Source organism: Diceros bicornis, chromosome 16 (assembly GCF_020826845.1).
Source record: "Diceros bicornis minor isolate mBicDic1 chromosome 16, mDicBic1.mat.cur, whole genome shotgun sequence".
Classification (NCBI taxonomy): Eukaryota; Metazoa; Chordata; class Mammalia; order Perissodactyla; family Rhinocerotidae; genus Diceros; species Diceros bicornis.
In genome coordinates this window covers 7,276,719-7,296,169 of record NC_080755.1, presented here as the reverse complement: position 1 = coordinate 7,296,169, position 19,451 = coordinate 7,276,719, and the positions used below count along the sequence as shown (strand labels likewise).

Below are 19,451 nucleotides of genomic sequence, written 5' to 3'. Positions count from 1 at the left end.
TTGATTTTTCTAAGTCAACAATATCTTACGAAAATCTCTCCAAGTAACTGGTACAGCATTAAGACATATACTTTTTCATGGCTGTACAATAGTCCATGGTGTGGCTACATACCTCAATTTATGTTACCAATCTCTGGTATGACTATATATTTTTTCTTTACCACTAAAAACAGTGCTGTAATAAAGACAAGATATTCCCAGAAGTGTGACTACTAGATCAAGGAACATGGGTATTTTTAAAAACATTTTTATAATGGTAAATTCTGAACTTACACACAAGTAGACAGAATGTTATACTGAACCCCCAAGTACCCATCACTCAGCTCTAATAGCCATCAATCTTCAGCCACTCCATACCTCTACTCATCAAGCACATCCCATTCATATCATTTCATCCAGAAATATTTCAGTATGTATCTTTAATAAAGAGCTCTTGTATTTCGTTAGCTGCTGCCAGACTGTTTTTGAAAAAAAAACTGTAACAATTCATACACCTCCCTTTTAACTGTTCTCCGTAACCACTTTTATAAGTTGCTGGTTTATTCTTCTATTTCTTTAAAAAAAAAAAAGAAAATATACATATCGATATATATATATATTTTTTGAGGAAGATTAGCCCTGAGCTAACATCTGTTGCCAATCCTCCTCTTCTTTTATTGGGCCTGGGCTAACATCTGTGCCCATCTTCCTCCACTTTATACGGGACGCTACTACAGCATGGCCTGACAAGCTGTGCATCAGTGCATGCCCAGGATCCAAACTCAGGCCGCTAGCAGTGGAGCGAGCACACTTAATCACTACGCCACGGAGCCGGCCCCTTAATATACTTTTTAAATCCTTAAATATCTGTAGTTATCTTTATTTTACCCTGACAGCAGGCTAATACCTTGGTCAGGTACACGATTCTTTTTCTTTTTTTTTTTTGTGAGGAAGATCGGCCCTGACCTAACATCTGCCAATCCTCCTCTTTCTGCTGAGGAAGACTGGCCCTGGGCTAACATTCCTGTCCATCTTCCTCTTTATATGGGATGCCACCACAGCATGGCTTGACAAGTGGTGCGTCGGTGCACGCCCAGGACCCAAACCAGCGAACCCCGGGCCTCCGCAGCAGAGCACGCGCACTTAACTGCTTGCACCACGGGACCGTCCCCACGTACAAGATTCTTATGTTGCAGGCCTTTTCTCTCAGTAGTCTCTCTAGACGTCCAACGCCAATGCGACACTATGAACTAAAGAATTTGGTGTGTGCGTGTGCGTGTGCGTGTGTGTGTGTGTGTCTTTTCTCATTGATCCACATGGAGCTCGCTGACCTTTCTAACTGATACACTCAGGTCTTCTTCAGCTCAGGAAAATAATTTCTTTTGTATAGTTATGGACTCTCCTCCACCTGTTTCTTTTTTTCCCTCTTAAACTCCCATAAACATTATTCATATGTTTGATATGTTAGGTCTCCTGCATCTGTTCCCTAAGTCTTCTATGTTTTCTTTCAGGATTCTCTCTTTCTGTATTTTTGCTGTTTTGTGAGGATTTCTTTTACTTGATTTTCCAGTCTAATAATTCAAGTTCCAACAGTGATCATTCCCCACTTTAATTTATCTGTTGAGTTACCTAGTTGTATAATCATGTTTCTCATTAGTTCTAAAAAGTCTTTTTGCACTGTACTTCAATTTTCTTAAGTGCTCATTTTTGTTGTTGTTGAAGTTGTTTCCTCCAGTTGTTTCCTTTAGCTGGGTTAACATTCTATTTGTTCAAAATAATTGTTCTCTTGGGTTTCTAGGCAAACTTGGAGGGTTGTCTTTCTTCGTTAGCTCATGCAACCCAATGCTGGAGTAGTCCAAGAGGCAGCTCTCCTGTGAGTGGTGGAACGTAAAGTGGCCTTCACTTCTGTGACTGCCAGTTAGCACCTGAAGCACCAGGAGGAAGTCTCCCTGTTGTTTGACTCTAGGTCTTCTCAAACTTTCCCAGTCTCAGTAATGGAAGAACTTGGCCCACAGGTTCAGCTATTCCTTGGATTTGTGGGGGTTGGAGAATTCTGGCATAATCCCTAAGGACCAGTAACCCCTCCCCACCAATTCAACAAATATTAATTGAGCAACATCTATGTACCAAATTCTTAAGGAGTTTACATGAGGTGGAAATAGATACTAAAAGGAAAGCTGCCACCTTTACAACTTTGTCTATAGTTTTAGCTCCATTCATTAACATTACTAGCACCAAATACCGCTGTCAACTCTTTAACATTCTATTTTTCTCTCTTTATTCACCTCCTCATCTCCTCTTCCTATAATTAGTCCCACTTTTGGATGGGTGACAGTTAAGAGGAAGCCCTGATCATTTCCATTTTCAAAATCACCATTGCTGGTCCAAAGTGTCAAGCTTTCCCCCCAACACATCATCTTCAGAATTTCTTAGTATTAAAAAAAAATCAATACCCTAGATCTTTCTTGTGCCATTTATCTTAACTAAGTTTTGTACAAAATTCCCCCAGAGAAGTATAAATCACCAATAACTATATGCTTAATTTTTTAGTCTTGCTCATTTTTTAAAGTTTGATATGCCTTTTAAGTCATTTTTATTTTTTTCTACAGGTTCTTCTTCTTCATTTCCATGCAATTTATCTGCTGAAGAACCAAACCTGTTTGGGTTTCCCACAGTCTGGATTTTTCTTGGTTGCAGTTCACTGCGTTCCTCTGACTTTGGGATTTCCTGCAAATGGCAGCTGGATCCTGAGCAGTGGTAGTGTAGGGTATTCTTTCATCGGGGGCATGCAATGTTTTCTTTCTTGCTCTTTTTTTATTTAATGTTAGCAACTGTTGATACTCAATGCTTAGATACATTAACTAATTGGGAGTTGCAAAATGTCCAAGTTTTTTTCATTCTTTGAGCTGGATTCATCTTATAAGAAAATATTTCTCCTTACCAATAATGAGGTTACACAATGATGGAGTTCATATAAGAAAGGCAAGATAAATGATTGATTTTTTTCTTTTTTGCCTAATCTAAGATAATAAATTGGTTCTCTGATGATGATGATGAATTAATTTAAAAATTTATCATTATGGACTCACGGATTTAAACATATTTGATGGGTTTCAAATCTTTGCAATTAATACTCTTATTGAAGCTCAAACTATCCCATCTTTGGCCAGTGGGAAACTGCTCCAAGCTGCCTCCTAAGGCTTTTTGACAAGACCTTATTTTAGTCTTTGACAGCTTCCTTGAAATCTGCAATGACAAGGTGTTCCAAGCTTATCTTATGTATTTCCTGCCCGAGACTTAGAATCATCCATTTTGTCCAAGAAGTCTTGGTTTTCTTTGAGTAGAAAATATTTCAAGATTATAATCTGGGCACTATGACTGATTATTGCTACTGTCTTAGTCGTTGCTTTTAGGTCTTTTTCAATGAACAAAACAAGGAAGTTTTATGTATTTGTATATATTTTAAGTTTTATTTGGAAATAATTTCAAACTCACAAGAAGTTAGGAAAATAAATATTAAACACTATATATCCTTTACCCCGATTTGCCTATTGTTAATGTTTTACTCTCTTGCTTTATAATTTGCTCTCTCTACATATATATGTGTGTATAAATACATTTTTTTTTCCTGAACTATATGAAAGTAAATTACATACATCATGGCCCTTTACCACTATATACTTCAGTATTTCCTAAGAAATAAACATTTCCTAAGACATAAGGATATTCTCGTTACCACAGTACAGTCATCAACTTCATAAATTTACATTGATACAACACTGATCTACTGTTCATATTCCTTATTAAGTGATCTAATAATGTCCTTTATAATCATTTTTCCCCTCCAGAACAGGATCCAGTCTAGGAGCAGGTATTGCCTTTAATTAATATCTCTTTAGATAGTCTGGAACATTTCTACCGCCTTTATTGGTTTTTCACGATACTGACATTTCTTTTTTTTTTTTTTGTGAGAAAGATCGGCCCTGAGCTAACATCCATACAAATCCTCCTCGTTTTGCTGAGGAAGACCAGCCCTGAGCTAACATCTATTGCCAATCCTCCTTTCTCTCCCCAAAGCCCCAGTAGATAGTTGTATGTCACAGTTGCACATTCTTCTAGTTGCTGTATATGGGACGCTGCCTCAGCATGGCTGCACAAGCGGTGCGTCACTGCGCGCCCGGGATCCGAACCCGGGCCGCCAGTAGCGGAGCGCTTGCACTTAACTGCTAAGCCATGGGGCCGGCCATTTCTTAATCTTTCATGGCATTGGCTTTCAAAAAGAAAAAAAAAAAAAATAGAACATTCCTCATGATTATGCATTCTTAGCCAGAATGCTATAAAAGTGATGCTACATCCTTCTCACAGTATCACATCTGGAGGCACATGATGTGCACATGTCCGTCCTTTGATGATGTTAATTTTGATCACACAATTCAGGCGCTGCTAGATTTCTCTACCACATAATCATTGGGTTTTTTCCCTCCTCTATTATAATGTGAAAAGGCCATGTAAATATCTTGATCTTCATCAAAAAATTCCCCCTAGATTTATCAGCCATTAGTGATTCTTGCCAAATCATCTTTACCATCAAGGGTGTAAATTATCAGGTAAGGGTGGAGATTGACTAGGAAGGGGCATAAGGAACTTTCTGGAGTGACAGAGATATTCTGTTTCTTGATAAGGTTGGATTATACAGATGTACGCATTTCTTAAACTCAAACAATGTTTTATTAAATAAAGAATTATTAATTTCACAAATGTAAATACTACCTAAAAAAAAATCATACACAAAAACTGAACTCTAGTTAATGAAATGCATGCTGAAGTACTTAGAGATATCTGCAGCTTATTTTGAAATGCATCAAAAAACACAATGGATTGATGGGTAGATGGATAGATATGTGATAATATAATAAAGGAAATACAGCAAAAATTAACAACTATAAAATGTAGTTGGTGAGTACAGGGTGCTCACTCTAGAATTCCTTGAACTTTGCTGTATGTTTGAACATTTTCATAATAATAAACATTGGTATTTTAACTTCTGCACAGCAAAAGAAAACATCAACAAAATGAAAAGGCAACCTACTCAATGAAAGAAAATATTTGCAAATCATATCTGGTAAGGGGTAATACCCATAATATATAAAGAACTCATACAACTCAATAGCAGACAAACAATCTGAGTAAAAAATGGGTAGAGGATCTGAATAGACATTTTTCCAAAGACATACAGATGGCCAAAATGTACATGAAAAGATGCTCAACATCACTGATCATCAGGAAAATGCAAATCAACACCAAAATGAGCAAATCAAAACCAAAATGAGCTATCACTTCACACCTGTCAGAATGGCTATTATCAAAAAGACAACAAATAATAAGTGTTGGCGAGGATGTAGAGAAAAGGGAATCCTTGTGCACTGTGGTGGGAATGTAAATTGGTGCAGCCACTATGGAAAACAGCATGAAGGTTGCTCAAAAAATTAAAAATAGAACTACCAGCAATTCCATTTCTGGGTATGTATCCAAAGAAAACGAAAACACTAATTTAAAAAGATATATGCACTCCCATGCTCACTGCAGCATTATTTACAATAGCCAAAATACAGAAACAACCTAAATCTCCACTGATAGATGAACGGATAAAGAAAATGCGGTGTGTGTGTATATGTGTATATGTATGCATATGTGAGTATATATGTATACACATACACACAGACATACACAGTGGAATGCTATCCAGCTATAAAAAGAATGAAATCTTGCCATTTGTGACAACATGGATGGAACTTGATATGCTAAGTGAAATTAGTCAGACAGAGAAAGAAAAACCATATGATGTCATTGCTATGTACAATCTAAAAACAAAAACAAAAACCAAGCTCATAGATACAGAGAACAGACTGGTGGTTGTCAGAGGCAGGGGTTAGGGGGCAGGCAAAATGGGTGAAGGGGGTCAAAAGGTACAAACTTCCAGTCATAAAATAAATAAGTCATGGGGATGTAATGTACAGCATGATGACCGTAGTTAATAATACTGTATTGCATATTTGCAAGTTGCTAAGAGAGTAGATCTTGAAAGTCCTCATTACAATGAAAAAGAAGAAAAAAAAGTTTTTGTAACTATGTATGGTGACAAATGTTAACTAGACTTATTGCAGTGATCATTTCACAATGAATACAAATATCAAATCATGTTGTACACCTGAAACTAACACAATGTTATATCAATTATACCTCAATTAAAAAAAAAAAAAAGTAAAAGGTAGACCTTTCTGCCTCAAAACTATGGATGTTGTTCTATTGCCTTCTGGCAATGGCTGAGATTAAATAAGCATGGTTTGGTTTTTATTTCCTTACATACAATAATATAAAAGTAGTATTACCTAATTGCTTATACAAATTCTTTAAGATTTTGTGAGGATATGGCTAGTTATGAGACATTAAATTCTTTTTCACTGATTTTTGCCTGAAACGTGGTGAACGCTTCCAATCTGTACACAAAAGACTTTCTTCTATAAACAAGTTTTCTTCTGTTATATTTTTAATTGTTTATTTTTTTTTTAAACTCTGAGCATGCCAAAGGTTTTCCGAAATATTCTCTTGGATCCTTCCTTTTTGAAATCGTGTTTGTAAAACTGTGCCCATACCTTGCAACAACGACCAGTGTTCAACCACCTAAATCACAAAAGTAAAAATGCAAAGATGATTCATTAATGCCAGGAAAAGACAGGTCGAGTTTGGTTAGTAGCTCTCTAATTTATAAAAGAATGAAAAGAAGTCAGAGTTGCAGCAGTGATAGGTATTAATAGGGAGCGGTTCTGCAGCAGGCTTGAATGTAATATCAGCAATTTGTGGGGAAAAAATCATGGAAACAGGGCAACGGCATTATCACTCCATTTATACAGAGAATGTGTAGCAAATACCTAGGTTACTAAATTCACCATTATTAACAGCTGGCTAGCATTATTCTAAGGTACTCAAACATTTATATATTATAAAGCAGAAGTAAAATGTTCTACTAAATATCATGTCCAAGAAAGAATTGAATGTAGGTTATCTGCAACGAACCTGTGTAACTTTCATCATCATCAGATAAAGGCACCTCTCTTTTTAGCAGCAATTCCAGCTCCTCTGTCTCTGCTACATCCACTGGACGCTCCCCGTGTTTATTAGCTTGAAATGGATTTCCACCATGACGAAGTAACAGTTTCACTATCTGCAACATTAAACAATAGGAAGATTTAGTCCCTCCACAGACTGTATCATTTCAACTATTCTCTTGCTAACACTCATATCCTTCTACCTCATCTACTTTGCCTCTCCACTCCTCACAATAAATATTCTAAACCTTGATTACTCTTTTCAAGTTCCATCTTCATTGCCATCCCTCGCCATCTAATGATCTTATCTACCACAAAGAAATTTCCTCCTCAAAATTTAAGCTGGGCTATTTTAGCACTAAATTTCATCATTTTTCTTCCTGTTTCATCATTCAACAAATATTTATTGAGTACCTATTAACATGCACTGCTCTAAGTTCTGCAGATAAATTAATGAACAAGAATAACAATCTCCCTAGCCTCTTGGAATGTATTTTCTAGAGGAAGTCTCAAAAAAAAGTATTTCCCTTCTGTTTAGGGCTAATATCACTACCAGTGCTCTTAATCTTATTCTTTTCCCCATCTCCCAGGAAGTTTAACTATCTCTGATACAGATTTACTTAGAACTAACAAAGCTTAAATTTCAAGGCCCCTCAGTTTCACGGTCCCCTTACAAGGACCTATATCTAATTTTGTATTCATTACATTGAAATTTTTCTTAAAGAAACCCTCTCTTCCCCCACCAAATTATGTAAGCTTGGGGCCCCACAAAATCAGGATCTGTCTGGTTAGTCGTCATTTCATTTCTTTTGTTTGTTGCTTCTTACCCTCTTCCTTTCTACATTTTTAACCTCTTTTTGATTGGCTCCTTTCTAGAAGCCAATCCAGTTCATGTCTCTTTCACCTTAAAAAAGTAATAGCAGGGGCCAACCCAGTGGAGTAGCAGTTGAGTTCTGCTTCGGCGGCCCAGGGTTCACCGGTTCGGATCCTGAGTACGGACCTACGCACTGCTCATCAAGCCATACTGAGGTGGTGTCCCACATAGAAGAGCTACAACTCTACAACTATGATACACAACTATGTACTGGGGCTTTGGCGAGAAAAAAGAAGAAGAAGAGGAAGATTGGCAACAGATGTTAGCACAGTGTCAATCTTCCTCAAACTACTACTACTACTACCACTACCACTAATGGCAACAAAGAAAAGACATGAAATACAGATAAAACAAAAAACTGTTCAAACCTATATTCTCCTCCTCTGGCTAAATTTCTCTTCTTTCCTTTACAGTCAAGCTCCTGAAAAGATGTTTAACCCTTGCAGCCTTGACTTTTTTTTTTTTTTTTTTTTGTGAGGAGATCAGCCCTGAGCTAACATCCGCCAATCTTCCTCTTTTTTTGCTGAGGCAGACGGCCCTGGGCTAACATCTGTGCCCATCCTCCTCCACTTTATATGGGACACCGCCACAGCATGGCTTACCAAGCAGTGCGTCGGTGCGGGCCCGGGATCCGAACCAGCGAAAGCCGGGCCGCCGCAGCGGAGCGCGCGCACTTAACCGCTTGCGCCACCGGGCCGGCCCCGCAGCCTTGACTTTTTTATGAGGCCTTCACTCTTCTACCTACAATTACGATCAGTCCTATGAAATGGGTCTTCTAAGATCTGTAAAGATCTAAGCCAATGACTGTTTCCCTCGGATTCTGTCCTTGAATCACTGTCTCATGCTCTGGTCTATATAAATCATCTCTTTGGAGACGACAATCACACGACTATGTGAATGTGATGACAACTATGCAATCCATGATTCATTCCCATTTTCTTGCTCTCTTTCTTGACCTCCAAACCCATACATCCAAATGCTCACTGAACATATCTGTATTTCAATACAATAGCTGAAACCAATAAGTCCCAAAATGAGTTCATTAAACTTGCACCCTTATCTTTTATCTATTTCCATTTTCAGTGACTGGCACCAAAATATGCCCAGTCATTGAAGCCAGAAACCTGGGAGTCATCACTGACTCTTGTTTTTCACTCATACTCTACATCATATAGGTGGCCAAGTGTTATTAATTCTGCTTCTTTACCATCTCTTCTTGTTTTGAGCCTCCATTTCCATTGACATTAGTATGTTCTATCATATGTAAATCTATACTATAATTTATTAACACACTTTTCCCCTTATTCTAGACCATAAACTTCATGCGGGATCGAGTCTTTATTCATCTTTGTTTTCCCAACACATAACTATGACGTCTTCTGGTACTTAGAAAATATATCATGTCTTTGTAAACAAGATTCTGTAAATTAGGAATTTATAACAAATGAAAGTATTTATAAATAATGAAGATTCATAGTGAATTAAATAATGAAAAATGTTTTCTACATTATGAAAGAAGAAACTATCGACGGAGAAAATCTGAAACGTAAATGAATGTATGAAGAAAACGAATTACTCGTGATCCCAACTGTTAATATTTTATTTTCCATTTTGTTTACTAATTTTTATCAAATTATATATGCTTATGATTTTAAAAGATCAACTAGCTTTTCAAGGCTGCTGCTGAGGAACAATCGTCTCTGATACCTATTTCCAAGTAACATACTTAGCTTCTGCTTCTGTATTTTTCAGTTTTAGGTACTGTCTACCATCTTACAATGGACGACGTGGATTTAGCTGTCTTTCACCAACTCTCCTCCCAAACACATACACTTGCCTTCCTCCTAACTTTTCAATATAGTTTTATTATTTTTTGTGTACATTATTATGATTAATATCATGTTGAGCCAAGTAGTACACTACGACTAACTTTCCATTCTTACACAATTTCTCCCCCCAAGGAGTTAATTATTTTGACTTTTCTTTAGCTCAGTTTTCTACATACTCATCTTTAATTCAAGCCCTAATCTGCTAAAAGTATAGATCTCTTCAATTTAATATACTATCTTTTTCTTTAATTAGAAACTCCTTTCTCCAGACCCTCTAACTTGCTTTAAAATGGACTGGTTGCTCTCTAGATTTGCTTCCCAGTTGTCATCTTGGCATCTCCCTTTATCCTATCATCCCAGAAATAGAATTCTTCTCTCAATTTTGTGTTGGATTATTTAGATTCTATCTTCTTTCTTGGTTTACCCCCTCATTTTGTTGAATTACCAACTCCAGGAGATTCTTGAGAAAGAGTAAATATTTTGAAATTTTTACATGTCAGAAAATACCTTTATCTTATCTTCACTTGATTAATACTTAGTCTGGATATAGAATGATTTTCTCTCCAATTTTGAAGGCATCACTCCATTATCTTCCAGCTTCTAGTGTTACTGAAAAGTCTGATGCCATTCTGATTTTCTGCCTTTTTATGAGACCTGCTTTTGTCTCTGAAAGCCTGAGGACCTTCTTTGTCTCTATTGTTCTGAAATTTCAGGATAATGTATCTTGGTCTTGGCCTTTTTACATGCATTGATCTGAGCATTCAACTGTCTTTTCAATCTGAAGACCCATGTTCCTTCAGTTCTGGGAAAATTTCTAGTTTTATTTATTTGATAATGTTCTTTTCTGTTTTCACTGTTCTAAGAACCCTTGTTAACATAGTGCATCTCCTGAATTAATCTTCTTTTTTCTAATTTCCCCTCCTCCATCTTTGCCTTTTTGTGTCCTAATGTCTGGGAGATTTCCTCGACTTTATCTTTAACCCTCACCACTCCATTTTTCATTTCTGCTACCATGTTATTAATTTCCAAGAGTTTGTTTTTTTTTTTAATTCACTGACTCTTCTCTGTTTAGTGCATCCAGTTCTTGTTTCATGGCTATAATAAGCTCTTCTCTCTTTGGGGAAGTTAGTGGGGTTTGTTTTTGGAAGTTCCTCCTGGCATTATTGTGTTTTCCAAGTTCCTACTTTTCTATTTACTTGTTTTGGTCTGTGCTTTCCATATTAGAGACTTTTCTCAAACGTCAGGTGATCAATCATTGGCTATCCACATTAAGAGTAAGACACTAAAAGACTTCCTGAAAGTTTTGTAGGCATGGGTAGGACTGTTGACAGATGGACATCATGCTAGTGTGATATGACAGGGCCATTTCATCAGACCCACCCTGCCCTTGCTAGTTCAATTTCCCATGGAGAAATCTTTCAACTCATGGACTATAAGCCTTACTGTCAGCATTCTGGTTCCTGAAAGGAGGCTGGAGTCTTAATGTTCAGTATGTTTTAATTAACTTACACTTAATCTTTACTCTCAACTAGTCTTGCAGTCAGTCAGTCCAGAACATATGGTTTACACTTGTCAGGAAATAAGCCTCCAATCATCTGTCAGGCTGAGAGAGGTGCAATCATCTGGCTATGTTGGGTCAGGAAGGGGATATGAAGGTCAAAAAGACTCTGATCCAATCCTCTTGTTTTCAGTTGTATCTTAACAGGCACTTCCATAAGTACCCAGCGCCATCAATTCCTGAGCTTTCGTTTTTCTGGGATTCTGTGTTGAAATGGCTTCAGTTTCAATTTTCTTGCATTTTCTAAAACAGGAAATTGGCAAATTTGGTCTGTAGGCCAAATGTGGCATGCCAACTAAGAATAGTTTTTACATTCTTTTAAAATACTTTAAAAAGGACTGGTAAAGGAGAAGAAGCACCAAGGAGGAGGAGAGAAGAGAAGGAAAGAGGGAGGAGGGGGTGGTGGAGAAAGCATATGGCCTGTAAAGCCTAAAATATTTATAATTGGGCTCTTTCCAGAAAAAGTTTCCAAACCCCACTCTTGGTCAGTAACCACTCATTCCTCTAATTTTCACATCCCAAAATGTTGGTTTTCTTGTTTCTTCTGTTCTTTGTCCTGTGGGTCTATGTCCTTTAAAATCTCCCTTGTTGGGGCCGGCCTGGTGGCAGAGCGGTTAAGTGCACACGCTCTGCTGCTGGTGGCCCGGGTTTGGATTCTGGGCGCGCACCGATGCACCACTTGTCAGGCCATGCTGTGGTGGCGTCCCACATAAAGTGGAGGAAGATGGGGATGGATGTTAGCTCAGCGCTGATCTTCCTCACACAAAAACAAAACAAAACAAAACTCCTTTGTCATTTCAGGGGTTTGAGAAGGTAACTGAAGTAAAAAACCTTTTAGTTATTATAAATAATACTGTAGTGAACATCTTTGTAAGCTGAAAAACATTTTCCATTTTTAGGCTTATTTCCTTAGGCTAGAACTCTACAATGAGAAAACAGAATAAAGGATCTTGATACTGCTGAAAGCTTTTATACCCATCAGGAAATAATAAATATTTATTATATGCCTATGATGAGTTAGGGACAGTTGGTTCATTCAAACATGTTAGAAAAACTATAACCTAAATAATCAATACTTTACAGATCATCCTCATATTCAAATAATTATTTATTGTAAAAAGGATTTAAAGTAACAAAGTTGCTTAAAACATAGCAGGCAACAAATCAGAAGTAGGTGAAAATGATTTGACAAAAAAATAAAGATAGGTATCTAAAACAGAACTACAGACAAGGGTATTATAAAAATCTGTGTATCATGAAGTATTATACACTTGCAAAAGGTATGCTAAAGACCAGGTTCTTAGTATGCCATGTTAATCCTCTCTTACTCTACGTAATTTAAAACAGGCTACAGAACTGCTATCTTTCTGCTTCTCCCACCTTAGAAATGTTTTATGGATGACTGAAATTGTCATGAACATTACTGAGTGAAAGAAATCCAAGTCTTTGGTAGTGATTCATAATATATGATACAGATATATACAAATGCGAGTTTTTGGTGGCTCTCATTTCTCTTCTCCTCCTCCTCAGGCACAAGTAAAAGAACAAGGAGAAAAAAGCTCTCAATAGCTCTGAATTGTGACTCCTACTATCCTAGGCATGTTGGTAGGAGGAAAAGCAAAGGTCTTTTGAAAATAGCATGCCAGTCTCCCTCTAGAAATAGTGTTTGAGTCCCTAGAAGTATATGAACTCAAAGGTCAGCTTCTAGAAATATTTTGCAGTTATGTGCATACTTAGAAACTTGTATTCATAGAAACATGTCTTACTCACAAGGCATCATTCTTTAACATTATGTTTAGAAATCAGGAAATCTTTATTTATCACATTTAAAGGAAAAGTATTTTTGATAAACTCTCAATAATGCTTAAAAAAAAAAAAAAAAGAAAAACGGCCAAAAGAACCATAGTTAAAATATCACAGGCAGGAAAAAAAAAATCAGTTTCTGATAAATTCAGTGGAAAGAGAAATGTACCCTATATTTGTCAGGCCTTATGGATTAAGTCTTTGGCATTCTGCCTAGCCTCAGTCAGTTATCTATTCATCCTTCCATCCATGCACCTGCACATGCATCCATGCAGAACTTATTGAGTGCTTCTTCTGTGGCAAGTGGTTCCAGGGGTCACTAACACAAAACTATACAAAAAGCCTGTATGCATAGTGCTCACAGTGCAGTGCAGGAAACAGACAAGTACATCAGTAAAAGATAATGCAGTAAATGCTATCATAAAGGTATGTAAAATTGCCAAAGGAGCAGAAAAGACCGGTACAATGGTAAGCAAGGACCAGTTTAGAAAAAATAACATTTATAGGCTATATTTTTCTTCAAAATTACAAGTTCTTTGAGAATCACAAAAAATACCTTACAGAAAAACATAAACGAGAAAAATAGCATTTTTAGTTTCCAAATTTTAGTTTCTAAAATATTAGAGTATATTTGAAAACAGCAATATAAATGTAGCCTTTTAATCTTTTACCTCTGATAATTTCTATACCATTTTAGATTTCAAGGTATGTTTACACGCACAGTGTCCTGTTTTCCTTCAAAATATCCCCTTTAGATAGATATTATTTAATTTAAAGGTGAGAAAACGGAGGTTCGGAGGAGAAAAGTAATGTGTTCAAGATCATACAGTTGGCAAATTGGCTAGGCCAGAACTGAATTCACATCTGTTTTCACTCTAAATTCCATTTTTTTACTCCAAGTAAACTGCCCTTTAAAAGATAGGCAGCATGACACTAAAATTTTCTATTGTGTGTCAAAAAAGAAAATAAGGCAGAGAATGTTTGCTGCTAAAGAGAGAAAAACAAGAGGGATCTTCCAGCACAAAGGTATGAGATAATATCAAAATCTGCTCTAGGACATTACAAAGCACGTCCTATCTTATTTACTAGAGAGTGGAGATGGTGTACTGAATAACAACTCTTCCAGAATAATGAATCTTTTTTGTCCTAAAACGACACTGAGATTTATCCCTTTTAATCCCTTAATTTGGACTCAGACGTTGAATAAACTTAGGAGTGTCTTGGAAGAGTGGGACCTCTTGTGTTATTGCTTCTCCACGCTCTGGGAGAAGTTGAGGGTATTAGAATATAATAGGCCATACAGTTTTAACAACAGACACCAGAAGGTTGTTCCCTTATTGTGATGATTAAAAGAATACATACATATAAAGCATTTAGAACATTTCTAGTCCCATAGTGAAAACACACAAATATTGCTGTGAGAAGTTAATATAATGTAACTCACAAATAAATGATCATGAAGGACAAGTTATTAATATTTGGCTTCATACCCCAGTCATCATATTATCATGTGAATGTGAATATTCTTCTTACTGTAGAATCTAATTGCCATTTTTCATATTAAGTTATTTGACTTTGGGAAATATGCACTGAAGCCTACTGACTCAAAGAAGACAGACAAATCCAACTACCTGAAAATACAAAGGTAAAAAAAAACCTCAGGTAAATAAAATAATTCATGTGATGCTCCATCACTAGGTCTTTTAATATGAAAAATTTCAGTAATTCCAAATGTTGTTTAGATCAATAAGCAACTACATCTTCATTTGCAACAAAGATGTAAAAGAAGAGCTGTGTCCACTTCCATGCAGATTGTTCAAATACTCCTCAAAGAAAATGCTATTTTGGGCAGAGTTTCAAGCAGAAGAAATTGCTGATTTCATGCAACTTAGAGTATAACAACATATCAAATGTGATGGTAGTGAAGTCTGAGTGTTCATCCAATTTAAAAAGAAATGCTGTGTACACTGCCAGACTTGCTAAAAGATATACAAATCCTCTTCTTGTCTTCTATCACTATCACTGGTCTATTCAATAGGAAAACAATGTATAAGGAAAATTTTTACGGGAATTTCCTACCCTTACACCAAATGAGGGGCTCTTGGGCTTGAGGTCACCATGAAAATAAAGTTTTACCTGAGTGTCTGGAGTTTGCAGGTTCACACAGGCCAGTGTTTTGACTCTTGCCTAGAGAAACCTGAGAGTAAAAGCCTGACTGGATTTGCTACTGATATCAAAGCAAGGAGGGAGGGTGGTCATGGAAACAGATTTGCAAGTTAGTGCCATGGAGTCAAATCTGACTCCTAGCAACCCTGTGTACAGCAGAGTGGAACCCTGCCCGGTCTTTTTGTGCCGTCTTCTCACCTTCCAGCACTATATCAGACAATGCTCCACTGCTATTCACAGGGTTTTCATGGCCAATTTTTTTTGAAGTGGGTTCCAGGTCCTTCTTCCTTGTCTGTCTAGTCTGGAAGTTCCACTGAAACCTGTCCACCACGAGTGACCCTGCTGGTATTTGAAACACTGGCGGCGTACCAGCAACACGCAGCTGCCACCGTATGACAACTGACAGACAGGTGGTGTGGTTCTCTGACTGGGAAACGAACATGGGCCATGGCAGTCTGAGTGCCAAATCTTAATCACTAGACCACCAGGGCTGGCTGTATGTTCACTAGTGTTGGGGAAATGGAGTGTGTTTCCACGAGCCAAGCCTATACTGTGGATTGGAGCTGAGAGGTACCTGCAAACGGATCAAAAGGAACAGTGCGGTGCAGAAGCTTCTAGCTCAAGTGTATAGCGGATATTGCGCGTTGCTCAGATTCTCTTTTCTGGACCAAGATACTTATTTCCCCAACTACTCAGAGTATTGCTTGCTAACAACTTATAGCTGAGTTCCTCATCAGGAAGTGCCACAGCCAAAGGGAGCAGCATTACTTAAGGGTTATGCCTCCTTGCTGTCAGCAGCTTGCATCTAACAACTGGTCCACATTGGGGCACAAAGACCTAGCCCCAAATCAGAATATCCTAGAAGGGCATCTCAGTATCAAGAACTCCCTGTGAGAAAGGCCCTGAGGCCTTTGTTACAGCTACATCACAGTTCAGCTTCTCCCTTTGTCCTGTCCTGCTGCTGTCACATCCTTACAGGTGTTGCTCCTGAAATAACATCTTTCCTCCTCCTATGCTTACAATCACCTGCAAATTTCTGTCTCAGAATCTCAGGGCACCCAACCTACAGCAGATGCTGCCGAAGAGTGGTCCTGGAAGCAAACTCTAAGAAAGGATTTTTGAGCTATAATTACATGCTGGTTGGCCATGAGATGGAGTATTAACAGTCCTGGCATATGGTGGTCATGCAATTATTCAAACTTTCACAGGCCTCTGAGAGATACTAGGGAAATAATAATTATAATGACTATGATTCTCTTCTCAAGCCCTCACAGCCAGCTGAATGCACCTTCTCCACCCCTGAAGAAGAGAGGTTTATTCTCAAATAAGAGTAAATTTCTGGGTTTAGATATCAGCACAGTGGAGAACAGTTTTACGGTTCTCCAGAGTCAGGAGGATTAAATAAAAATTTCTGTAAGATAGAATGAGTTCATAGTCTCCCCTCACCACTGCTACACAAAAACTCTTCCTCTGCTTGGCTTCTAGAACGCTGGAAAACACTCATGTCACCCAGACTGGAAAGTAGAGTATTTCTTTCTGGAGAAACAATCTGTCGCAAGGGAAGGACCTACAAATACTGACATTCAGGAGACTTCTAACAAAACAGCCATCTGTCCTCCAGACATACTACAGAGAAGCTCACTAATCAATAAGCTCCATACACCACACATCTCGTCACTCAGGTTTTCTTTTTTTCTATTTTTTATTTTTTTTGGTGAGGAAGACTAGCCCTAAGCTAACATCTGCTACCAATCCTCCTCTCTTTTTGTTGAGGAAGATCGGCCCTGGGCTAACATTTGTGCCCATCTTCCTCTATTCTATATGTGGGACGCCTGCCATAGCATGACTTGATAAGCGGTGCGTAGGTCTGCGCCCGGGATCCAAACGTGCGAACCCTGGGCCGCCGAAGTGGAGCTCATGAACTTAACCACTATGCCACTGGGCTGGCCCCAAATCAGGCTTTTTAGAGCTTCATTCAAACGTGAGTGAACAGAAGTTAGCAGAAGATCTCTAACTTGAAAAATACACCAAAACAGAGCAATAACACGAAGGATCTTGGGGAAATTCCTGACCACGCACGAAGTAGAACCATTTAATTAATATCCTCAGAGAGTTAAGATGGGCACCCGGAAAAAAAATCTCATGCAAACACTATGAGAATCTCACTGGGATTAATGGTAAAGAATACCCCAGGACAGCATCGATGCTACAGATCTAGAGAGCAATTAGTCCCAATTAGAGCAGGATACAAGCTATTTCGTATATAAGGATATGAGAAATCCCAGAGGGATTTCCCAAAAATAGTAAACTGAGGGGGCTGGCCCAGCAGCACAGTGGTTAAGTTCATGTTCTCTGCTTTGGTGGCCCGGAGTTCGTGGGTTCGGATCCCGGGCGTGGACCTAGGCACTGCTTATCAAGCCATGGTGTGGCAAGCGTCCCATATAAAATAGAGGAAGATGGGCACAGATGTTAACTCAGGGCTAATCTTCCTCACCCAAAACAAAAAAACAGTAAACTGATCAATGTGTTTGATCTTATCTAGAGGCATTTTAGAGATAGAGAGAGTAAAGAAGAACAAAAACAGATGTCTAGAACACTAAATAACAAAAAGCAGAACAAGGCAATGTATTAAACCCAGGTACTAAGCAAAAATCCAAAAAAGAAAAAACAATGACGGTACACTCTGTGAGTCTCCAAGCAGCAATATTTAATAAAATCCTTTGCAGGATGTCAATAAATAATAACTAAAAATTAAAAAGCAAAATAGCTTGCATCTTGTTAGAAATACAGAGGTAACTACTCAAAGAAACACACAATTTGCTTTTGGCTAAAGGTACTAGAAAGTGGAGAGGGATGGGAGGGAGCCTACAGTTAGTTATCTTTATAAGCTGAGTAGTACTTTTCAACTTTCTAAATTATGTGCAAGTATTCTTTGATAAAAGTAACAAGTAAAAGAGAAAATCTATTTATTTGAAAAACAAAATCCTGCTTTAGAACCATTGCTAATAGCGTCCAGGCTGATTTGCTCTGGCTGTAGCAGGTTACAGCAACAGAATTAAGCACTGAACACACTTAAAACATGAGCTTCATTATACAAAGACTGTCTTAGCAGTCTTTGACTGTTGATATCAACATGCCAGAAATTGAAAATGTTAATGGAATTTAAAACCCAGCGTGGTTCATATTATTACATCAAAACAAATTAAACATGATATTTACAGATGTCATTAGTCTGTAAGCATATATAATCATGCTTGATTACAACACCACGTTTTTATTATTATACACGTAAGCCATCTGAATATATTAAATAATGTCAGCTAAAATGTAGGAGTACATGTTATGTATAGAGGGATCATTAAATACTAACAAGTCTTAAAAAAAAAAGATAGGCAGTGTGACACTAAAAATTTTTACTGTAAGTCAAATCTGCTTTAACCACTACATCTAGTTATGGGACAGTAAGAATGGCCTTGAAATAAAAATTTTGCCAAGCTGTTTAAGTAATTATCAAATTGAATAGATTTTATGAAAAGATAATGCTAAATCTGGCTATGATAGTTAGAAGGGAGAAAAAAGGGAAAATAAAATATAGATGAGCTAATTCAGGCAATGAGTGAAATATAACATGAGATCATATGACTAACAAGTGAACTAAATTATTCTGGGTTGAATTTATATTTTGAAAACAGATATTATTGACTTTTCTATCATACTTACATCTCTGTGCCCACTACTAGCAGAATCATGCAGTGGAGTGTCATCATCTAATCCTTGTGTGTTAACATCTGCTCCAGCTGCTATAAGTATCTTAGCAACATCATAATATCCAACATTGCAAGCTTCATGCAGTGGTGTCCAACCTAAAGTTAGAATATTAATTTAACATATGGTTCACTTATACTAATTCAATATATATGCTTTTTATATACATAACCACATTATGACATACTGATTCTAAATGCACATAAGTAAGGAAGGAAAAAGGAGTGACTAACAAACTACTAGCAATAAATACCTAAGAACATTACCAATTTTACAAAAGGTTCATTCACAGTAATTATTATTTCCATTAAGGTTAAATTAATTGACAAAGTATTAAACATTTAAGCTTATCCAATAAATAGAAACTTGCT

At 37.4% G+C, this 19,451-nt stretch overlaps 1 protein-coding gene across 6 annotated transcripts in view; it reads right to left on the bottom strand.

Annotated features, from left to right (window-relative positions):
• Positions 1-19,451, bottom strand: part of ANKRD12 (ankyrin repeat domain 12) — a 124,679-nt gene that overhangs the window by 42,357 nt on the left and 62,871 nt on the right. For 4 of the 6 annotated variants that reach the window (XM_058556702.1, XM_058556705.1, XM_058556703.1 and 1 more), the window contains 2 exons: positions 19,036-19,178; positions 7,054-7,201 (listed from right to left, as the gene is read on the bottom strand). In XM_058556702.1, coding sequence (XP_058412685.1) covers positions 7,054-7,201; positions 19,036-19,178 — 291 coding nt within the window. Of the gene's footprint in view, positions 1-7,053; positions 7,202-14,639; positions 14,746-19,035; positions 19,179-19,451 lie in introns of those variants that run through there. The other 2 variants (XM_058556707.1, XM_058556708.1) reach the window with 2 other exon arrangements.